This window comes from Ptiloglossa arizonensis, chromosome 3, assembly GCF_051014685.1.
Source record: "Ptiloglossa arizonensis isolate GNS036 chromosome 3, iyPtiAriz1_principal, whole genome shotgun sequence".
NCBI classification, from domain to species: Eukaryota; Metazoa; Arthropoda; class Insecta; order Hymenoptera; family Colletidae; genus Ptiloglossa; species Ptiloglossa arizonensis.
The window spans coordinates 12,140,690-12,160,463 of record NC_135050.1 but is presented as its reverse complement, the minus strand read 5'-3'; the positions used below and the strand labels follow the sequence as shown (position 1 = coordinate 12,160,463).

General features: G+C 45.0%; 1 protein-coding gene across 2 annotated transcripts in view; it reads left to right on the top strand.

The window, feature by feature from the left end:
- Positions 1-19,774, top strand: part of LOC143144447 (uncharacterized) — a 570,964-nt gene that overhangs the window by 141,911 nt on the left and 409,279 nt on the right. For both annotated transcript variants that reach the window (XM_076306853.1, XM_076306855.1), the window contains exon 3: positions 10,030-10,082. In XM_076306853.1, coding sequence (XP_076162968.1) covers positions 10,030-10,082 — 53 coding nt within the window. The remainder of the gene's footprint in view (positions 1-10,029; positions 10,083-19,774) is intronic.

Genomic DNA, 19,774 nt, shown 5'->3' with positions numbered 1-19,774 from the left:
TGTATTTCGATCGGTAAATAAAATTGGAAAAGGTTCTCGGTTCGTCGTGAAATGAAAACGCGAATTCTCCCGCGTGAACGGGACGCACTTATTTATCTCGCGATTCGACCGGGCCGTTGAAAAGCATTTGGTACAATAACCTCGCGCGTCTCCCTGTTCCTCTGTAACGTCGGGTTCCCCGCGATTCGGTTGGTTCGACAAACCCCATAAGCGAAAGAACCGCGAGCATCCCCGCGCCGAGAGCGGTCGGGCATTATGCAGCCTTTTCGTTACTCTCCCGCCGTGGCGTTATCGCGCAAATGGCCGTTTAAGTGTATTGTGCATCGGCGTATCTGCCGACGGACCAAAAACGATTCATATCGAGAGAGAGAGAGAGAGAAAGAGAGATAGAGAGAGAGTCGGTAGTCGCAGTTTTACCGGCGTGGTGCCAAGCGCGCGGAGTATAATTGGGCCATTGTTGGCTGGCAGGTGGTAACTAGTACCCGGCGCTCCGGTACCAACCTTGACAAGAGAAAGATCGATCTCAGATTAGACTACGAGCGGCCAAACCTTTTCTTCATAGAGCAGGAAAGATTTATACGCGGTACGTGTTTCGCGTCGATTGGTCGGGGTTTTGCCAACAACGCGATCGATAATCGTGCCGGAACAATGAGAAAGATCGTTCCCGCGTCTGAAAATCTAATAAACCTGGCCGCGCAAGACGACGGCTTGATTTATGCGGTTTGTACCGTATTAATCGCGCGAAAGATCTGGAAACAACGGAGTAAACTGAGCACGATTAATGAAGTGTCCAAAGTAAATTGGACTTTATGCCGTTTCGCCGTTCGCCTAGCGATCGAGTTTTTATTATTATAGTTAGCCGCCCATTAGGCGAAATACCGTGGAACTCTGGCTCGAGTGACCGACCCGTGGTCTCGAACGCCCGGTATTATCCAGCGCGGTGTGCATCGGTCTTGTTTTGTGTACTTTTTTCTTTTTCTTCGTGTTATTTTCGAACACTCGTACTCCTAGGTAAACGCGCACGGAGACGAGGAAAGATATTAATTTCTCGAATCACCGTGTGGTCGGCGAGACAACTGTTACCGAGAAACGGTTCTGTTCGTTGAATCGACGTTGCACGGTTGAACGTTTAATCTTTACGGTGGGGACGTTACGGTAGGAAGATTTCGAGGTTAACTTCGTTCCTTCGAATGGAATATTTTCTACCCTAGGCTCGTTTTAATATCCCCTTTCCGCCCGAGCTTGGTCGTTGTCAACATGTTGGAACGTCGGGATGGGGACTCTCAATTTTATTCCTGCCGTTTCGAAAGATCGAGGCGCGTTCGTGATCTCTCTCTCTCTCTCTTTCCTTTTCTTTCGTTCTCCCCTTCTGTTCTCCTCCTTTGTCTTTGTCTTCCTCTTCACTCTTTTGGCTCCTTCTCAACCTCTCTCTCTCTTTCTCTCTCCTCTCTTTCTTTTTTCCTTTCCCTGTCTCTGTCTCTCCTCGACAAACCGTAGCCTCTTCGGCACGCAAGTATTACCAGTCAATAAACGCGAAAGAGCGACAAACTCGCCGCGTCTCCGGCTCGCGTGTATTCGACGTCTGATTTGTATTCAACGTTTCGAACGATTAATCTCACGACTTTTGACCCTGTCGGGCTGTCACTCTTTCGAGAGATCGGTGAGTCGACTCGCGCGTCGGTGTCGTACGTCTGACCCAGTGATCGATCGTGCCGGTCGATCCGTTATACCCACTGTCAGATATAGATCTTTCGTTGCTATCGACGCGGATCTCGCCCGGTATGCCGGTGTTCTACATTTATATCCGCTGACGCGAAAGAACGCCCCGTTCTCGAGCGATACCAACCGGCCAACGACGAGAGGAAACCACCGATGACGTTAAAATTTCATTCGGGAATTACCGGTTGGAAAGAAAATATTCTAATTGCGGGGAAACAGTTCCTGGTATCCGATCGTTTCATCGGGGGACGGTTAATATTTCATTCTCCGTTTCGATACCAAGTTCCCCCGTTACCGTTCCGCGAGAACAACTGCTTTCTTTCCCATAACGCGCGAATCGGAATCCACGATGGAACTTCCAACTCCTGGAGATGTTACCGGCCCTTATCATCGATGTATCGCCGAATGAGAATTTTTTACGCGTCCGTGAGACGCAACGTAAATTTCGTAAGCGAACGAATCGAACGAAGGTAACGATATTCCTTATTGGTGAATATTGCGTGGTTTTTTCGCAGGTGTGTTCGATTTTACTTTCGGAGGTCGACGTGCATCTGTGAGAAAGTAATAGGGTGGATCGTCAGAACTAATCCGAGAGACAAATCCGAATGGATAAGCGAGTTTTCTGGTTGGTTCGAGAGAACGAATGTATGTCGCACAATGGCTGGAAATAAAAGAATTTTCAATGTGAATGTTTGTTACGCGAAAGAGTGTATATTTAGAAAGGGGAATGTATTGTATAAAGATTGATCGATCGTTTATAGATTTTAGCAAATTTCTAACGCCCTTCGAAGTGAATAAACTATCGTCTTCGATCGTAATTTTCTACCTCGAATTATTTTTATGTACATCGAACCGGACTGAATTCGGATAATTGGAGTTGCAGACAATCGATGTTCCATCGTATTTTGCAGTAAGCGAAAAAATCGAATAAGCGCGTACACCGATTGAAAAATATTATATTATTTTCTTATTGACGTAACAAATTCTATGTTTATGCACGAAGTGTTCCGGGTTTTCACAGAGTGCGTGGTTTCGATGTATAGACAAATATAAGAAAAACTGTTACACGAAGTTTGACGGTAAAGGTTTTTTTACGGAATTATAAATAAATATTGTATGCACGAAATACGTAACAAAGACACGGAAGATCGACCGTGTTTATCCGGTCCGCGTAGTTACACGTTTTTTTATCATCTGGTAACAATTCCGTTAATAGTTGGTAAAATAAAAAATGATTCCCCGCTATTTTCAATTCCTCGTTTGAAAATGTTTCCCCTGCGTTCTTATACGACATCGACGAACAATGAAATTTCACGCGCTCGATATTCGTTTACAACTCCGTAACGAGGCGCTTATTGCCAAACTTCGTGTAACATTTATTTTTAATTTTTGCCCATAGATTACGTCCTCGTAATTATCGAGAAACATCCGGAACACCTTGCGCGTACCAGGAATGAAATATCGCATCTCTTTGAAATTTCGAGAGCAACTGTTGAATAGCTCGTTGGTTATCCCGTCGACGAGTAACGTTAACATTATTGGAAACAGAACAATATACAACGAACAGTCTGTACCAAAAAATGTACACAATGACAATTTTCCGGGAATTTTTCTCAAGAACACCTGCCATAGTCTTCGAAACGCGATAGGATCTCCCGGATCGAAATTCGATTGTCAACAGAAAATTATTCCCCCAGAGTGATCGTTTCTGTCCAGAGAAATTCACCAACAATCATCGACAATCGCGCGCCCTTTACGCTAACTTTCTCGCGGAAAAATTGCAAAAATAATTCAGAACCTATAAAAAGAAAAAGAAATAAAACATTCTTCTCTTTCCTCGCATCGCGTATATTTCTTTCGCGCGAGTTTTTGGCGTTCGTTTCGAATTTTCGTCGACGAGTATCGCGAGGGTTCGGGGGCCGAGTATTGCGGAGAAATCGCGGGGGTGGAAGGAAAATGGGGGTGTGCGTCGATGAGAGACCGGTGTCTTTGTGTTGGCCGTGGGCAGTGAGTACGAAATCGGGATATTGAATTCACGCCATTTCTGTTTTGACGTATCGCGGCCGGCGATACCATCCGTCGGGGTTTATCAGCGCCCGGGCACGAGGAAGTGATTTTTTCATTCTAACAAATAGCCTTTTGCGGTTTATCGGATTTCACCGGGATATCCACCGGCGCGAAATCAAGCGCGGCCCGCGAGCCAATCGAAAAGCAAAGCGGAATCATTGAAAGGTACACCGATTTCCGTTCCCCGTTTATAATGGACCGACTTGAGGCTTTTTCTCCTTTTCGATTTCGATTTTACGTCGCGCCTGGCGCGAGGCGATTTCCGCTCGGCGTTTCGAAATCGTGCGACGCGACGCCCCACGGCGTCTACCCGTTCTAGCGCGACACGCGAATTGCGGGGGGATCAATTTTAATGAATTGCACTTTTCACTTTAGTTTCGCGGTCAGATGCACGCCGCGGACAATATCGCGGCCGCGACGAGTCGTTTAATTTTTTTTCCCTTTTTTTTTTTTGTTTTTCGCGCAGATGTCGGCAATTGTCCGTTTCGAAGGTCGAACCACCTCTTCGAATCGAGTGTTTTATTTCGAATCGAGTACAGAGTGCACGAGAGTCGAGTAAACGGGTACTTGGAATTTTTCGTGGCGCTTACACCTGTTCGAACGTCGAGAAAGTGGGAGCTTTGAATTTTACGGAATTGTACTTGTGTGTTCGAGAAATTGTGAAAATGTGTGTATTTTATAGTAGGTGATCATTACGACGATACAATGATTTAGTAAATTTCGTTTCTCGTATTTATTTGGACACTGTGAGTTTCTCGTGTCGCGTTCGAAATATCTCGAGAGCGAAAGTTTCTTTTTATCAGAGTAGCTCCTTCTGAAGATTTTGCGAACCATCGATTTAAATAGATACTTCCAGCATATTGAAAACTCGAACGACGTATACTATCTTCCGATCCTGTACGTCGTTTAACGTTTACCCGTCTCGTGATAACGTTCCAAATTGTTCTGCATTGTAAAACGCGACTGAATACGAGCAACCGGCTCGAGTAAAGCTGCGTCTACACTGAAGCAACATGGATGAAGATTTTCTCGATGTTTCGAGTTTCTTTAAAAAGACTACGCATGTTGTCGAACGTTGCTCGAGGTTCCATCGTGTTTCCATCGGCAGGTGACAAATTTCCCTGAAAATTCGACGTAACAACTATCCACGAGACTTCTCGAGTACGAGACCGAATTAAATATTACTTAAAATATTTCTAGGTTAAAATCGGTACGTAGCGCGTTGAAGTATATATTATACTTACATCGACCAACGTTGCTCGATGGTTACTTCGGTGTACACGTAGCCAAACTCGAAATATTCCTCGAATCGTGTCGTTTCGGTGCGAATAGAATGTTTCCATAAGCGCGTTTGAATCGAGCATGTGGTAACAAGAGGCGGTTGGACGTTGCTCGATGTTGCTTCGATGTAGACGCAGCTTAAGGTATCTTTAGTTTTTACGCGGAGCTTTCAAGAGAGGTTTGACTCGTCGTCAAATGTTAGTCGATGTTCCATCGTTTTCATCGCCAGGTGACAAATTTCCCTGAAAATTCGACGTAACAACTATCCCCGAGACTTCTCGAGTACGAGACCGAATTAAATATTACTTAAAATATTTCTAGGTTAAAATCGGTACGTAGCGCGTTGAAGTATATATTATACTTACATCGACCAACGTTGCTCGATGGTTACTTCGGTGTACACGTAGCCAAACTCGAAATATTCCTCGAATCGTGTCGTTTCGGTGCGAATAGAATGTTTCCATAAGCGCGTTTGAATCGAGCATGTGGTAACAAGAGGCGGTTGGACGTTGCTCGATGTTGCTTCGGTGTAGACGCAGCTTAAGGTATCTTTAGTTTTTACGCGGAGCTTTCAAGAGAGGTTTGACTCGTCGTCAAATGTTAGTCGATGTTCCATCGTTTTCATCGCCAGGTGACAAATTTCCCTGAAAATTCGACGTAACAACTATCCCCGAGACTTCTAGAGTACGAGACCGAATTAAATATTACTTAAAATATTTCTAGGTTAAAATCGGTACGTAGCGCACTGAAGTATGTATTATACTTACATCGACCAACGTTGCTCGATGGTTACTTCGGTGTACACGCAGCCAAACTCGAAATATTCCTCGAATAGTGTCGTTTCGGTGCGAATAGAATGTTTCCATAAGCGCGTTTGAATCGAGCATGTGGTAACAAGAGGCGGTTGGACGTTGGTAGATGTTGCTTCGGTGTAGACGCAGCTTAAGGTTCTATCCTCAGTTTTTACGCGGAGCTTTCAAGAGAGGTCTGGTTGCGGCCAGGGAAGAAGGGACGAGGGCACCGGCTCGATCGCGAAACGTCGGATGAAGCTTGATTTATATCGCGCGGGAAGTCAACAAACCGGAACGAATCGTGATTGCCGCGTCGCGATACATTGTAATACATTTAAACATAATATTTCCGTAACGGATAGAACGAATAATTGTGTTTGCGCGCATTACACCCGTATTACGAGTAGCCCGTTCGCGTTCTGGTCCCGTGATCTATCGGTTCGGGGCTAACACGGCTACCGACCGCATGGAAAGAATTTATTCCTCCGTTTATTCGATCAACGGTGTTCCTCGGTTTCAAGGTGAGAACGATAATTGGATCACTCGATCTCGCGAGGCGATCCAACCGGTAAGTTTCACGCTTGAAAAATTCCTTCTAACCCTTCTTTCGAGAATCATCGAGACGAAAGATCGCGCAAAATGTTCACCGCTCAGGTGACTCCGAACGAACGTCTAATCTCCGATTTGTCTCGCTGCTTCGAACGATTATGGTACAATCTTTAAAAGAAAAACAAAATGGAAATTATCTATACTGTGATTCGATAAGTACGAAGAAAAATTCCCTTTGGTATTATATAAACGCGAAAGAAGAAACGAAAATTATTTTCAAATCGTTGCAAACATTACCTACGATCTCGTCTCAGAAATTCGAAATCGAAAGCGATTCGATTTCTTTCATTGGTTTCGCGATCGATTATTTCTTTCCACTCGGATTGTTTTCCAAACGCTTACGATTCGAATTTTCCCAACTTGGTCGATCTTTCGAGAAAGTCGAAACGCAAGATCGTCCATCACGATCGCGCGATCGTTTTTCTCACGACCTTCTCACGAATCGTCTAACGAGCTCGCTCGCCTACCAAATTCCAACGATTTTTCACCGTCTCGGTTCCCGCTCGATCGTAGCCCGCGCGAGACCGCGTGCAACCAATTTTCGTCGCGATTTCCGTCGGCGTCGTGTCCCGCACTTCCGTTGCGCGCATTGCTCGTTCCTAGTCGTGCAGGGGAAATTGCAGGGGAAATTCGAAAGTTCGCGCGATACCCTATGAATTCCAATCGACCCAGCGGCGCGACTCCTCTCGATCGAGATGAGAACACCGTGGCTCCTTCGCCGTCAATTTTGCGCTAATAAAACAGAACTTTCCACGCGCGGATTGTGCACGCTCGCTCGCTCTTTGGCTCGCTCTCTGGCTCTCTCGATGTACCAACGCGGTTGATTAAAAGCCTAACGGATGAATCGCGCGAATAATCGAACGACAGTGATTTACGATACAATCTACGAGAGGATAGTTAGGGTTTATTAATAGGCGGACCGTCGCGGGCGTATCTCGCGCGTCTTGCCGATAATTTTCATTATCGCGAGCACACAACGTTAAAACGTCGTGTAATTTCATCGAAGGTGAACCACAGTCGTCGATAATTCTCGTTTAACGTTTTCGACGCGTATCCTATGGGAAACGATCAACGAATCTAGAAGATACCGTGAACCGAGACTTTGAAACAATTTCGAATCTTTCCAGTGAACTACTCCCGAGATTCTCGTACGATCCGAACTTGTTCGCGCAGGGAATGTAAAAATTGATCGGTACGGTTTCTAAGGTTCTTACGAGGATCGGTACAAATTTTGAAACATTCTTCTCGAACCGGAACCGTGGTAAATATTTTACAAATTTTTAAGGATTAATTCTAGGGTACAGTTGAACCCGATGCGTGACCCATTTTTGTACGAAATTGTTATTTTCGATGGAGGTAATTTTTGTCGAGATTAGTTACACTTTTTAAAAGTGAAATATCTATCTCTACCCAGTGGAGAATACGGTGAAAGTAAATTTGCTTTTTTCGTAATAGAACAGAAACTAAAATTATTGTGCTTGAAATGCACCGTTGAAAGGTATTTGTGACGATCGATACACTTTTCGAGGTATTTGCAATTTATTTCGAAATTATTCGCAGCGTGTAACATCGTCCCAAATCGATATCCGACGTCGACGACGAAACGAAACGAAGGAACGAGCGATCGATTACGAAACAGAAGTATCCGAGAGATCATCGGTAACGGAGATAAGCCGAGGTCTCGTATCGGAATATGTCCTCGAATTAAGCAATTTCGCTGAACTTGTAGCCGCGCCACGAATTTCAATTTTTCCCTCCTCGAGGGATTTAATATTCCCCCGCGTCGTCGACGAATTTCACCGATCGAGAGATTCGTTCGTTGGCGTCCGAGCCGAGAAACGTGCGTAAACGCGCGCGAGTTTCGCGGCCGAGCTCCGCGAATTTCACGAGTGGAACGCGAGACACCAATTAGCGACGATCGAGCGTAATATCCGCGGGAAAAAGGAAAAGGGGGCGGGTGAAAAAGGGAGAGGAGAAAGAAAGAGAAAAAAATTGGAAATAACCGCGCTCGAGCCCCGAGAGTATTTATGCTAAGCGTTTCAATTAAGCACGGTGTCGATCCACGCCGGTGACCCCAATGACTAGTCACGGTATTAGAAAACCGAACGGTCGATCCGTGCTACGTGACGGTGATTTAATAATCGTGACGGTGGAAAGCCGGTTTTCGTTAAGGATATCGTGGAATCGTGGCGCCAATTTCCGCGTAGAAAATTTCTGCTACACGTTGGAAAATTTACGCGTCGTTTCACCGGCCTGTTACAATGAGCGCCCGACACGTGATAGCTTTGTCCTCCTTCCGCGCGTCCTAAATCACCCGTAACGATTATTACTTGTATTAGCCGCGGTAATTGTAGCTTTACACTCGGGACGTAATTACGCGAACGGATGGGTACGCGCGATCGAAACTCGTTAAAAATTCTTTCCCTTTAATTCCCCGCCTCCGACCCCCCTTCTTCTACCGGTCATGATTTTCTCGTTCATCAAGGGAGATTAAGAACGAAGATCGACGGAAAAGCCGTAGCGTATTTCAAATTTCTTTTTTCCTCTCCCCTGCTCCCCTCCTTCTTCTTCTTCGTGTTTCTTTCTTTCTCTTTTCTCGTTCTTTCGTTTTTCTCTTTCCTTTTTTTATTTATTTATTTACACACGACAACGACGACGTCGCGAACGCGCGAGTTGCCCAATCGTACCCGCTTGGCATCGTTCGCCGCTCCTAGACATTAGTCAGTTGCACGGACTGACATTTGTTGAGGCAATCGTCTCTCATTTGAGCACGCTTTCCTCTTAAGCTGATTGCCTCGGTGTAAACAGGGCGCGCACCGTGCTGTTCGCTTTCGATCGCCTCCTTCTAAAACACATCTCGTAGTCGCTTTTACAAATTAAGCGACGCGTCGTAAACGGGACACTCGCGGAGACAGTCGCGGCCATATTTATGTATGCTAATGGTATCGACCGGTTTGAAAATACTATAGAGATGCTGTCGTGCACCGGTAGGAACGTTCAACAGCAAACGCCTATCCACTCGCGTCGTTCGTCTGAGTAAACTCGGATTCGAATATCGATCCGAGATCGGGCGAAACTCGAAACAGAAGTATCCGAAACGTCGTTTCGGATATCGGACCGTCCAATTGGCTCGTCGTGGTCTACAGACCGAGACGAAGAACCTATCGTTTCCGTTTTTTACCCCTAACGAATGTTTCCAGAGGAGTCGTAACACGAACCGAATGTTCTTCGTTTCTCGACACGTTTCGAATTGTCTACGAAAAGATACACTTTGAACGACTGTATTTATATACGAACGAGTCGACAGATCTGCCGAAACTTCACGCGTGTTTATCAAATAGTAGTACCGTTTTTTGAAAAATAAAACGACGAACCTAACAGCTTCGTTTCCTATCGAACGATGAAACTTATCCAGCAATCCGATACGTTTACAATATCTCGGTCAGGTTCCACGATTGCGTTCTACGTGGAGAGTGCTGGATACGATTCGAAAAATTGATTCGATAATTCGCGATTAACGTACGCCCGTTCAACAATTATAAACCGTGTTATCTCGTTTCAGTTTCAGAGGACAGCCACTGTACCCGGCACAGAGGACCGCGCCGTCAAAGATCGGTGAGTAACCTTGGCTCTATAGGGCTAGACCGATAGGAAGAGGCAAAACAATTAGAAAGGAGAGGATGTATTTCCCATGAGGGAAAACAAAGGGTACTGCGCGACGGGTAAAGGTAAAGGAAGGACCGATACCATGGTACGCTGGTACGCTAATGGAAAGGGCCTCGATACACATTTACCGTCTACGTACTCGTGCCGATCGATCGATACATCGATGGACCCTCTGTCCGTGTGTCCGTGCTGCATGCTCGCAGGGCTAGTTAATTACGTTTAATACCCTCGATTATGTGTTTGCACCGAATACACACACTCGACGAATCCGTTATACTTCCCGTGGTCTCTCCCTGTTTCGTGCGTCCCGAGCTACTACGTTCTATCCCGGCAGTAACAACAGTCGTCTTAATCGACGATCGTAGTATTTTTACACGACGATAAGCGTGTGGACTGTTTTTAGAGCGGAGAGGGAATTACGGACAAACCTTGTCACGCGTAACAACGAGCTCGCGCGAAAATTGACGCGCCATCGTCTGAGATTCGATGGAACGGTCCATTTTGCAAATTCCCAACGAACGTTTATTCCGTGGTCAAGACGACGCGAGTTTCGAGTTCGAAATGGACGTTTCGAACGAAAAATCTAAGACGATCGTATTTGTTTCTTATTTTATTCGACGGGTTAAAGAACCGAGAGAGAAACGAAGGAAGGTACTGTCCATTTGCGACAAGAAGGCAAACGACAGTTTATATTTATATAATAGTTTAGAGTCTACCAGCTCTTTTGTTATCTCTCACTTCGTCTCTATTGACCGAGGATGGCGAAAAAGGTCGACAGTGATGGTTGAGGAGCTGGTAAACTCTAGAGTGGGGATGTAAACGGTCGTTTGCCTTCTTGTCGCAAACGAACAGTACAAGAATGTTACGTGGGAGTATTGAAAGGGTTCATCGAATATTGGAACGTTTTCTCGGGGTTCTAGAGGGGCTCTAGAGTCTACCAGCTCTCCTGTTATCTCTCACTTCGTCTCTATTGGCCGAGGATGGCGAAAAAGGTCGACAGTGATGGTTGGGGAACTGGTAGACTCTACAATGAGGATGTAAACAATCGTTTGCCTTCTTGTCGCGAACGAACAGTAGAAGAATGTTACATGGGAGCAACGGAAAGGTTTGTCGAATATTGGAACGTTTTCTTGAGATTCTAGAGGGGCTCTAAAGTCTACCAGCTCTTCTGTTATCTCTCACGTCGTCTCTATTGGCCAAGGACGGTCGACAGCGATGATTGGGGAGCTGGTAGACTCTAGAGTGGGGATGTAAACGGTCGTTTGCCTTCTTGTCGCGAACGGACAGTACAAGAAGGGTTCGTTGAATATTGGAAGGTTTTCTCAGGGTTAACACGGGTTACTAAAACGTATAGAAATGTTTTTTAATCGGTTACGCTCCAGCTTAGAATCCCTGGTTTTCTATTTCACTATTGAACGCACTTGGACAGAGTACGATTCAACTTAATTCGAGTCTCCGTCCTGAGAAAATTATTTGTTCAATTGTACGCTCCGATTCGTCTGTTTTACAAGGGTTCAAATGTACCTTCAATTTACCTTCTAATAGAGAATGCTTCACATGTACATACACCTCACCTGCTGTCACGAGTAGGTTCCATTTCCATCACCCATTATCCATCGACCCTTTCTTGGGTTGTTGACACGCTTGGGGTTCCCCGTCATTTTATCGCGACAGTTGTATTATAGCCCGAGGTGGATATTTACGTTACAATTGGAATGTTCGTGCGGCTCGAAATCAAAAGTATTATAGTTGAGAGTTTTACGGGCTACGATTTATAGATTGTGAATTGTAAAAGTGGAAAGAGATAAAACCTCGTGGAAGAGATAAACTGGAGAACAATTTGGAAGGAGGATCGTCAGGACCTGGACACGAACCTTTGACAGATCTCCAAGTCTCGATATTTCGAAGTGATCTCACGTTGCTGGTTAGTCAACGTTCGTGATAGACATCGTAGCAACGACAACCGCGAAACTTTAACGTTACTTTGTACCTTTATCGAGGGATCACCTCCTAGACTCGTGAACAAAATTTTGTCGCAAAACCGAGAGAAAGCTCGTGACGTCTCCCTCGATAGGTACCAGAGGTTATCTTTCTCGTGTCAGGATTCAGGATCGGTATTTATACGCAGCAACTTGGTCAGGTTCGCATTATTGTGTCTCGTGGAGTCTCGTTTCTTTTACATTTTGGTGTTAACCCAAACTCTGTATCAATCCTTTTCGATTCATAACATCCTCGTAGTATACCTGCATTGCTCTTCCATAATTAAAACCATTATAGTAAATGCAACTGAATGCCCCTACATTTCCTTACATTTTTCACAACGTAGTCGATCGTCCACGATTAAAATTCCGGTTACGGTTGTTGTCCACGTGGAGCTACAAGCTTGCCAAATTTCATTAAAATCGATAAGTATCGGGACTCTTCCTTCGTTAAAGAAGAACCACGTACTTGTCCAAGATCCACAACTACGAGTCTGACGCAGGCCGAACAGATTAAACAAAGAGTTCTCTGTGCGTCGTAAACGTGTTCGCGAGTAGTCCTCGGGTCGATGTTTCCGATCTTGTCGACGCACCACGCGCGCAATAAATTTCACGATAGCTGGAATTAAGAGTCCGGATCCGGGAAACATCTCCCAACTTCGTCGTTGAACAGTCGGGGAAAATCCCTCGGGATCTTTTTAAACGCAATTACGGGTAATCCTACGCTTGTTTGCGCGCGCGGTAAACTCGAAGACGTTGCTACACCGAGGCGAACGAACAGGCATGCCGGGACTAAAAGGGAAATGAGAATGAATGTAATAATATATTTAATATTCGCCGGGTCCCTGGCTTCTTCACTCTCGGTATTACAAGTCAACCAATATTCTCGCCCCCGTTCCGAGTACTTCCACCCCCGTGCTCGTCTCCTCCCTCTTTCTTTCTCCACGGATCTCTCCCTCTAACGTTGCGGTTCCTCTGCCTCCGCTCCCGGCCACCACCGTTCCGTTATTCCGCGAACCCTTCGTCCCGGTCCTCCCTGCCCAGACTTTCAAAGTGCACCGACATTATTTCCGTTGTAACCAACACGCGCGGGCAGGGGTTGGCGGTGTTGGAGGAGCACGAGAGATCGTACGAGACCAGACAACGGTTTTCGCGAAACGATCGCGATCGCTCGGAATCGAAGTGAATCCCGTTGTTTGTATCAACGATCCGTTTCGTCGATCGCTTCGCCTTCGGAAATGAGGAGTGGTAATTGGGGGTGGTCGACGAGCGTCGTTCTCGAATCAGCCACGAAGCTGTAATCCGGTGGAAATAATCGCGATTACCGCGATCCGGTGTTTACGAAATCAACAATCGTCGATACTGATACAAATACTCTACCGTTGTTACGTTTCGTTCGATATCGGTTCAACATTTAAGCGAATTTTACAACCGATTTTTCCGGGAGGTAGTTACCGGGTCGAGGATTGAGGGTTTATGAATTTCTTTTCCAAGGAGGAACAATTGGATCGGTACGAAAATTAGTAGACGTATGGATGGTGTAACGTAATTTAACAAAATGTAGAGAGTGTTGAAAAAGGGGTGAGCTCAGGACCTGGTGTTTACGAAATTAACAGTATACAACTCTGAAATTCCTACTATTTTTATTTTACTACGGTTTAGTTTAATATTAAAGGGACTTTTTCAGCCGATTTTTTAGAGGGGTAGTTTCGAAGCGAAAATTTCTTTTCGATGGAGGAACAATTGCATCGGAAGGAAAATTAGTAGACATATACCAAGATCTACAGAGTGTTGAAAAATATGCGACTTCATCTTTACAATTATTATTACACGCGTTCGATATTTCTATCGTAAAGGAGAGTTTCCCCCAGTGGATAACAAAAAACGATTCTTCGTCTTCTCCTTAGTATTCGCGTTACCGTAACGCAATGATTGTCATCAACGGTCTCGTGACGAAAACCTCCAACCGATGTTTCCAAACAAAAATTCCTCAACAACGAAGAAACTCGCATCGAATATTCCTAACTAACAATTAATTTCACGCCAAAAGGATCGATCGACCCGTGTCAATTAGACACGTTTCGTTCCTTTCTCGATGTGTACCACTAGACACTCGAAGTCTCGAATTCTATACCCATCACCCTGTACGAACAATTCCAACTTCTTCAAACGTACTGTTTGCAGGAGTTAAGGGTCGAAGGAACACTCGTGTAGAATTCAACGATCCCTTGGCACTTTACCGAGGTTTTATTAAAATAGACCGACTGACAAGAATTTCACGGACGTACTTAGCACTTAGACGCGACTTAGAGAAGAGCGACTCTCGGGGTCTTCGATGGGTCTTTGTATCGTTCGGTGACAAAAAAAGAGTTGGATCGCGAACTCGAAGAAGTGTTTCGGCTGCTTTACGTTATCCGACTTCTATGAATTGGCTCGCACGGGAACAAAGATCAATCTTAAGAACGCAATGCGGTAGGTATCGCAGAATGATTACGGTTTGGTGTAACAGTACGAAACTCTCTGGTGCGTTTACGTCGATCGCGACGAAATTGCAAATTGATTCGATACGTGGGCGATTGCGTGCTGCACGAATAATGGGCGTAAGAGATACGTAGGCGGTCGCGTTAATAAAACACGTTGGAGAATACGGTGGCGCGGGCATCTTCGATCCTCGGCATTCGCAATAGAGAAGAGAGCGTGGACGAACCGTGAGGGGCGAGGGGTTGGCGCACACGAGTGCCGCTGCGTCGGCATCACGTGCCACGTGATATTAGTTCATATATATCGCGGGGGTAAACATGCAGCGACGCAGGGACAGCCACGGTTGGATAGAAGGGAAAGAGGAAGGGTGCCAGGGGGTGGGTGGGGCGGGATGGGGAAAAGGAGAGTATGTGTAAAAGTAGCTGGTCCCGCGAGGCCCTACCAAGGAAGGGCACGTATTCGATGTAAACTATAAAACGTACCCCGTTTGCGGCCTTCTCCCTCCGCCAACCATTCCCCGCGCCCCCCCTCCCACCGAACCCAACCAGCATCGTCGCGGAGCCAGCCCCATCCCAGCTTGGTAACCTGCTCGCTCGCGTAGCATATTGAATCTTATGAATTTGTGGCTCGTGTGGTCGGGGCACTTCCGAGGAAAAATTTAATTTCCAACGATTTCGGGCTTTACGCTGACGTGGGCAGCGCCGCTACCCGGAAACAATCTTTTGTTGCCGGCTCTCCGCGTTCGAAATACGATAAACAAGTAAAATCCATCGCGGACCAATCGATGAAAATCGAGAACTATTTTCGTTTATTTTTTTCACGGGAGATGCAGTACACCTCGACACACCGGGGTTTCCTCGCGTGTTTTTCCGATAAATGTTTCACACGGTTTTGGGGACATTTTTTAAGTATTTCGAGGCGGAGGGCACACGCGACAAATTACTGCAATTAGTTTTCGGTAACGGTGGAATTGATACAGGAGGTACGAGGAGGTAAGTGGTTTTTCGCGTAGCTGGGTACACATCCCCGGATACAAGTCGTTGTGTTCCGTCGCGCCGTACTTTGCGCGAGGGTGAGTCGACAATTATTTGTAACGAAGTTGTGTCTTTGTTTCTGTCGGTAGCATTGTCGTAGCTAGGTACATATCCCCGGATACAAGTCGTTGTGTTCCGTCGCGCCGTACTTTGCGCGAGGGTGAGTCGACAATTATTTGTAACGAAGTTGTGTCTTTCTTTCTGTCGGTAACACTGTCGTAGCTAGGTATACATCTCCGGATACAAGTCGTGTCGTACTTTGTGCGAGGGTGAGTCGACAATTATCCGCAACGAAGTTGTGTCTTTGTTTCTGTCTGTAGTACTCTCGTTTCGAAAAGTATCGATTGCAGCCTCCGTCATATTATTTTCACACAGGTTTAACAGTGTTGGGTCACACCGGTGATTTGAGTTTTGTAACGAATGTCGTCTACGAATGAATTAAAAAATTCATAGAATGGTCAGCCAAGCGATATCCGGATTTGAATCTTCTTAGATCTGTAATACACATCGGTGCCTGTGTGACACCAGGTACATCTCGCTTCTAAGCTGAAATAAAAACCTCGTTCGAGGTTTCGATTGCAAAGAGAAAAAGCGACACGCGTAGAGGCCGGTTCGAGAAACGAAGAAAAGCAAAGACGTCTCTCGGTTCGTTTCTTTCCAAAGACATAAAATAGTTCGTGGAACGATGGAACGGGTGAAAAGCACGAGGTGTCGAAAAGTAACGTTAGCTTCGAATTTCCATTTGCAATCGAATCAAATTTACAAGATCGTGGACTTAATTATCCAATCACGGTCGTACATCTGCTCCGATTTATACTTCGGATGGACATATTGTTCGGGTGTTCCACGAAACGCCCATTTTGTTTATTTCACGGAGAATCTTACGCCGCGATTTACCCGCGTCTTTATCCGTGGTAAACGAGTATGTAAATATTATTATTTACCTCGAGTGAAATACGATACTCGATATTCTCGTCTTATCCACGGGAGGAGGGATCGTTATTAAAGATGAGCGCGATCACGGTCGTCGATTGTCTTCGGACGGGAAGGACAACGTTATTTAGTTCTCGCCGGCTCGATAAATATTTGGATCGCGGTTAAACGTTTTATGTCACAGGGCGCGGCGATAATAAAACGTGGCGTTTTGCGAAACATTAGCATAGTTTGATCGCATCGCGTATAACATCTCGAAGAAAATATGAGCGGCACCGCCGCGACATTCGCCGCGAGTTCTCGAAAACGCTTCATGAATATAAACACCAGCTGGCCACTCGGGTTCGATTATATCGCGCGATAAGCTGGCACGCGATAGTAAATATCCGGCGAAGTATGCACTTTCTTCGATCGGGTCCATGCTTATGCATCGAAATATTGAATTTCACGTGTCCCGTGAATATCACCGTGCTTACGTCCAATTAGAGGAAATACGTCCTCCTTTGCGCATGCACGCCGGTAATGACGGTCCATTACGTTGCGTTACACTCGCCAGTTTTCGCTCCGTAATTCGAAATTGCGAGAAACTTTCTTCTATCGGTGTCGTGGATCGAGAACGTACCGCTCGTAAGCGCGCCGCGTGCACACCGCAGTGCCGCGTTACACTTTTTCGAGGCCCAACGCCAAATCGAAATTATCGGGGATCTTGTCCGTGGTAACGGGAAACAAATTTTTCAATTCGATCTCGTTTCGTCGAAACGAGTGTACGAACAAATTATCCAACGCTGGGGAAACAAAATTTAATTTGGGTAAAAAAATTAAGTTTGACGCAGGTATCGGTAATTATGAAAGTGTACGAGAAAAGGGTAAATGAAAAATTGTCCGTTTTTTCGAATAAAAAAAAAAAAAGAAACTAAACGGAATCTTACGCGTTGCGTACTTAAGCCATACCTGTTTTGCTCGATCGATCAGGAAATATAAACAAAACGTTGGCGCGATATTCGCGTGATCGATGCTCGTGACTGCAGTTACTGGCTGCCAAACGATGGTCAACTGCGACGTCCAGGGACGAATTTGCAGGGGACCCGTATCGAGGGCCTGTGCGATCAAGAATCGTAAGGTTTAAGGTCGATTCGAGATCGTCTTACTATCGGTGATCAAGTTTGTCTTTTTATCGATAGCAACGCTAAAAAGAAATATACAGTGTCGTTTGAAAAATTAAAAATTCAATACAATGTATTTCGTACGAAATGTTTCTGAATTGAATAGATGGACAATAAGATACTTTGTATAACAGTTTGTGTCGATTGATAGTGTGTAGTCGTTACTTGCACGAACTGTTTAATTTTGGTTTACAATATACTACCTATAAGGAACCAAACGATACCGTAAATAAACTAGAACGGTATTAAAGCGTTGGAAAGTACAAGCGATGTTGGTCGTCTCGATTAATTTGCTCATACAATAACGCATACGATCGCTATGTTGCTCGTAACGTTTGCCATCGTAGCGGCATGTTTTCGGCTCGAGTAATAAAGCGAACCGATGCACATCCTTCCTCCTTGTTTCGCGAAATTGTATTTTTTTTACGTTCCCCGCCGCGCTGTTACATATTTAAAGGCGATATACGATCTAATATCGCGTTCCGCGCAGATACGTACTATGCTGGAAAGATGACAGAGGCAAGACCTCCCTGACTTCACCTAAACCGACCTTTAATTCTCTCGTAGCCCCGATCGTGTCATCAAGTGGTAGGTGGAAGCATTTCGGTCAATAATACATCACGATTAAGAACACGTGTGCGTATAGGCGTGGCTAATCCTCTACGACCAATCGTATTCGCATTCCTTCCGATCGTCAATTTTCTTTGAAACGATGTCTTGTTAATATTTTCGATACCAAAGTTCGCAAAATTTTGATCACTTCTTAACTTCCTCTTTTAGAGTGTACTATATATTTATTCGGATGTGTATCGAAGATTTTCTTTGTTTAATAAATATACACGAGAAATTTTGTTACGCTATAAAATCCTCGTATCCACGGTTTTGTATATTTCCCGCGGATGAGAAGATTCTACGCCTATGCAATATATTCTATGTAATCGGTTAGCATGGCAGTTTCCTATCAATTATTTTTTCGAAATAATTCTTCTTTATTCTTTTCGTACACTTACAAAAATTTTGTTACGCAATAATACGGTAATATAATATATTTCCCGCGGATGAGAAGATTCTACGCCTATGCAATATATTCTAGCTGATCGTTTAGCACGGTAGTTTTCAATCAATTATTTCTAATAAGTAGAGAAATAATTCTTCTCTATTCATTTCGTACATTTACAAAAATTTTGTTACGCAATAATACGCTAATATATTTCCCGCGGATGAGAAGATTCTACGCCTATGCAATATATTCTAGCTGTTCGCTCAGCACGGTAGTTTCTAGTCAATTATTCCTTCGAAATAATTCTTCTCTATTCTTTTCGCACACTTACAAAAATTTTGTTAAGCAATAATACAGTTTTGCGTATTTCCCGTTGACAAAGAGATTCTATTCCTATGCAAAGCGATCAATAATCACCTAATTATGGTGATCTCTTGTGGGGATTGGGTGGACCGAGGTCCTAATCTCGTTGTCCTGTCGTTCAGTTAGCAGGGACTTGGCAACTTACGATCTCCGCACAGTGCATCGGCTCGTCACTGGTATCACGGGCACGCGCACCGCTACTCTCCCATCGGTTATAAAACAAATCTGTCAAACGCATAAGCCAGGTGAACCGTTTTATCGTTATCTTCGACGGGGACCGTCGGATGATTTTCCAATTATTTTTTTCCCCCCGATTGTTTTTCGTTTTTTTTTTTTTTTTTATTTTTTTTTTCTCCCTCCTTTTCGTCGGATTTCACCCGGCGATCGTATTGTTCGCGCCTGTCCAGGGAAAATTACCATAGAAATTGGATGAACTTCTCCTGTTTAACAAGAAAGAGCTCTCGCCCCGCGCACCGCCACCTTCACCCGTCTTTTTCCCGCCCGATCGAAATTATATTACGCGCGTAAGCAATAAAGTAAACGGCGTGCCTCGAGACGGATGGCGTTTAGGGAGTGGAAACCAGTCTCCATCTGATATAACTGTAATTGCACGGCCGTTTAGACACGTAGGTAGATATACACCCAATACGTATTCGATGAGCAATAAATCACGGGCCTGGCGTGGCTT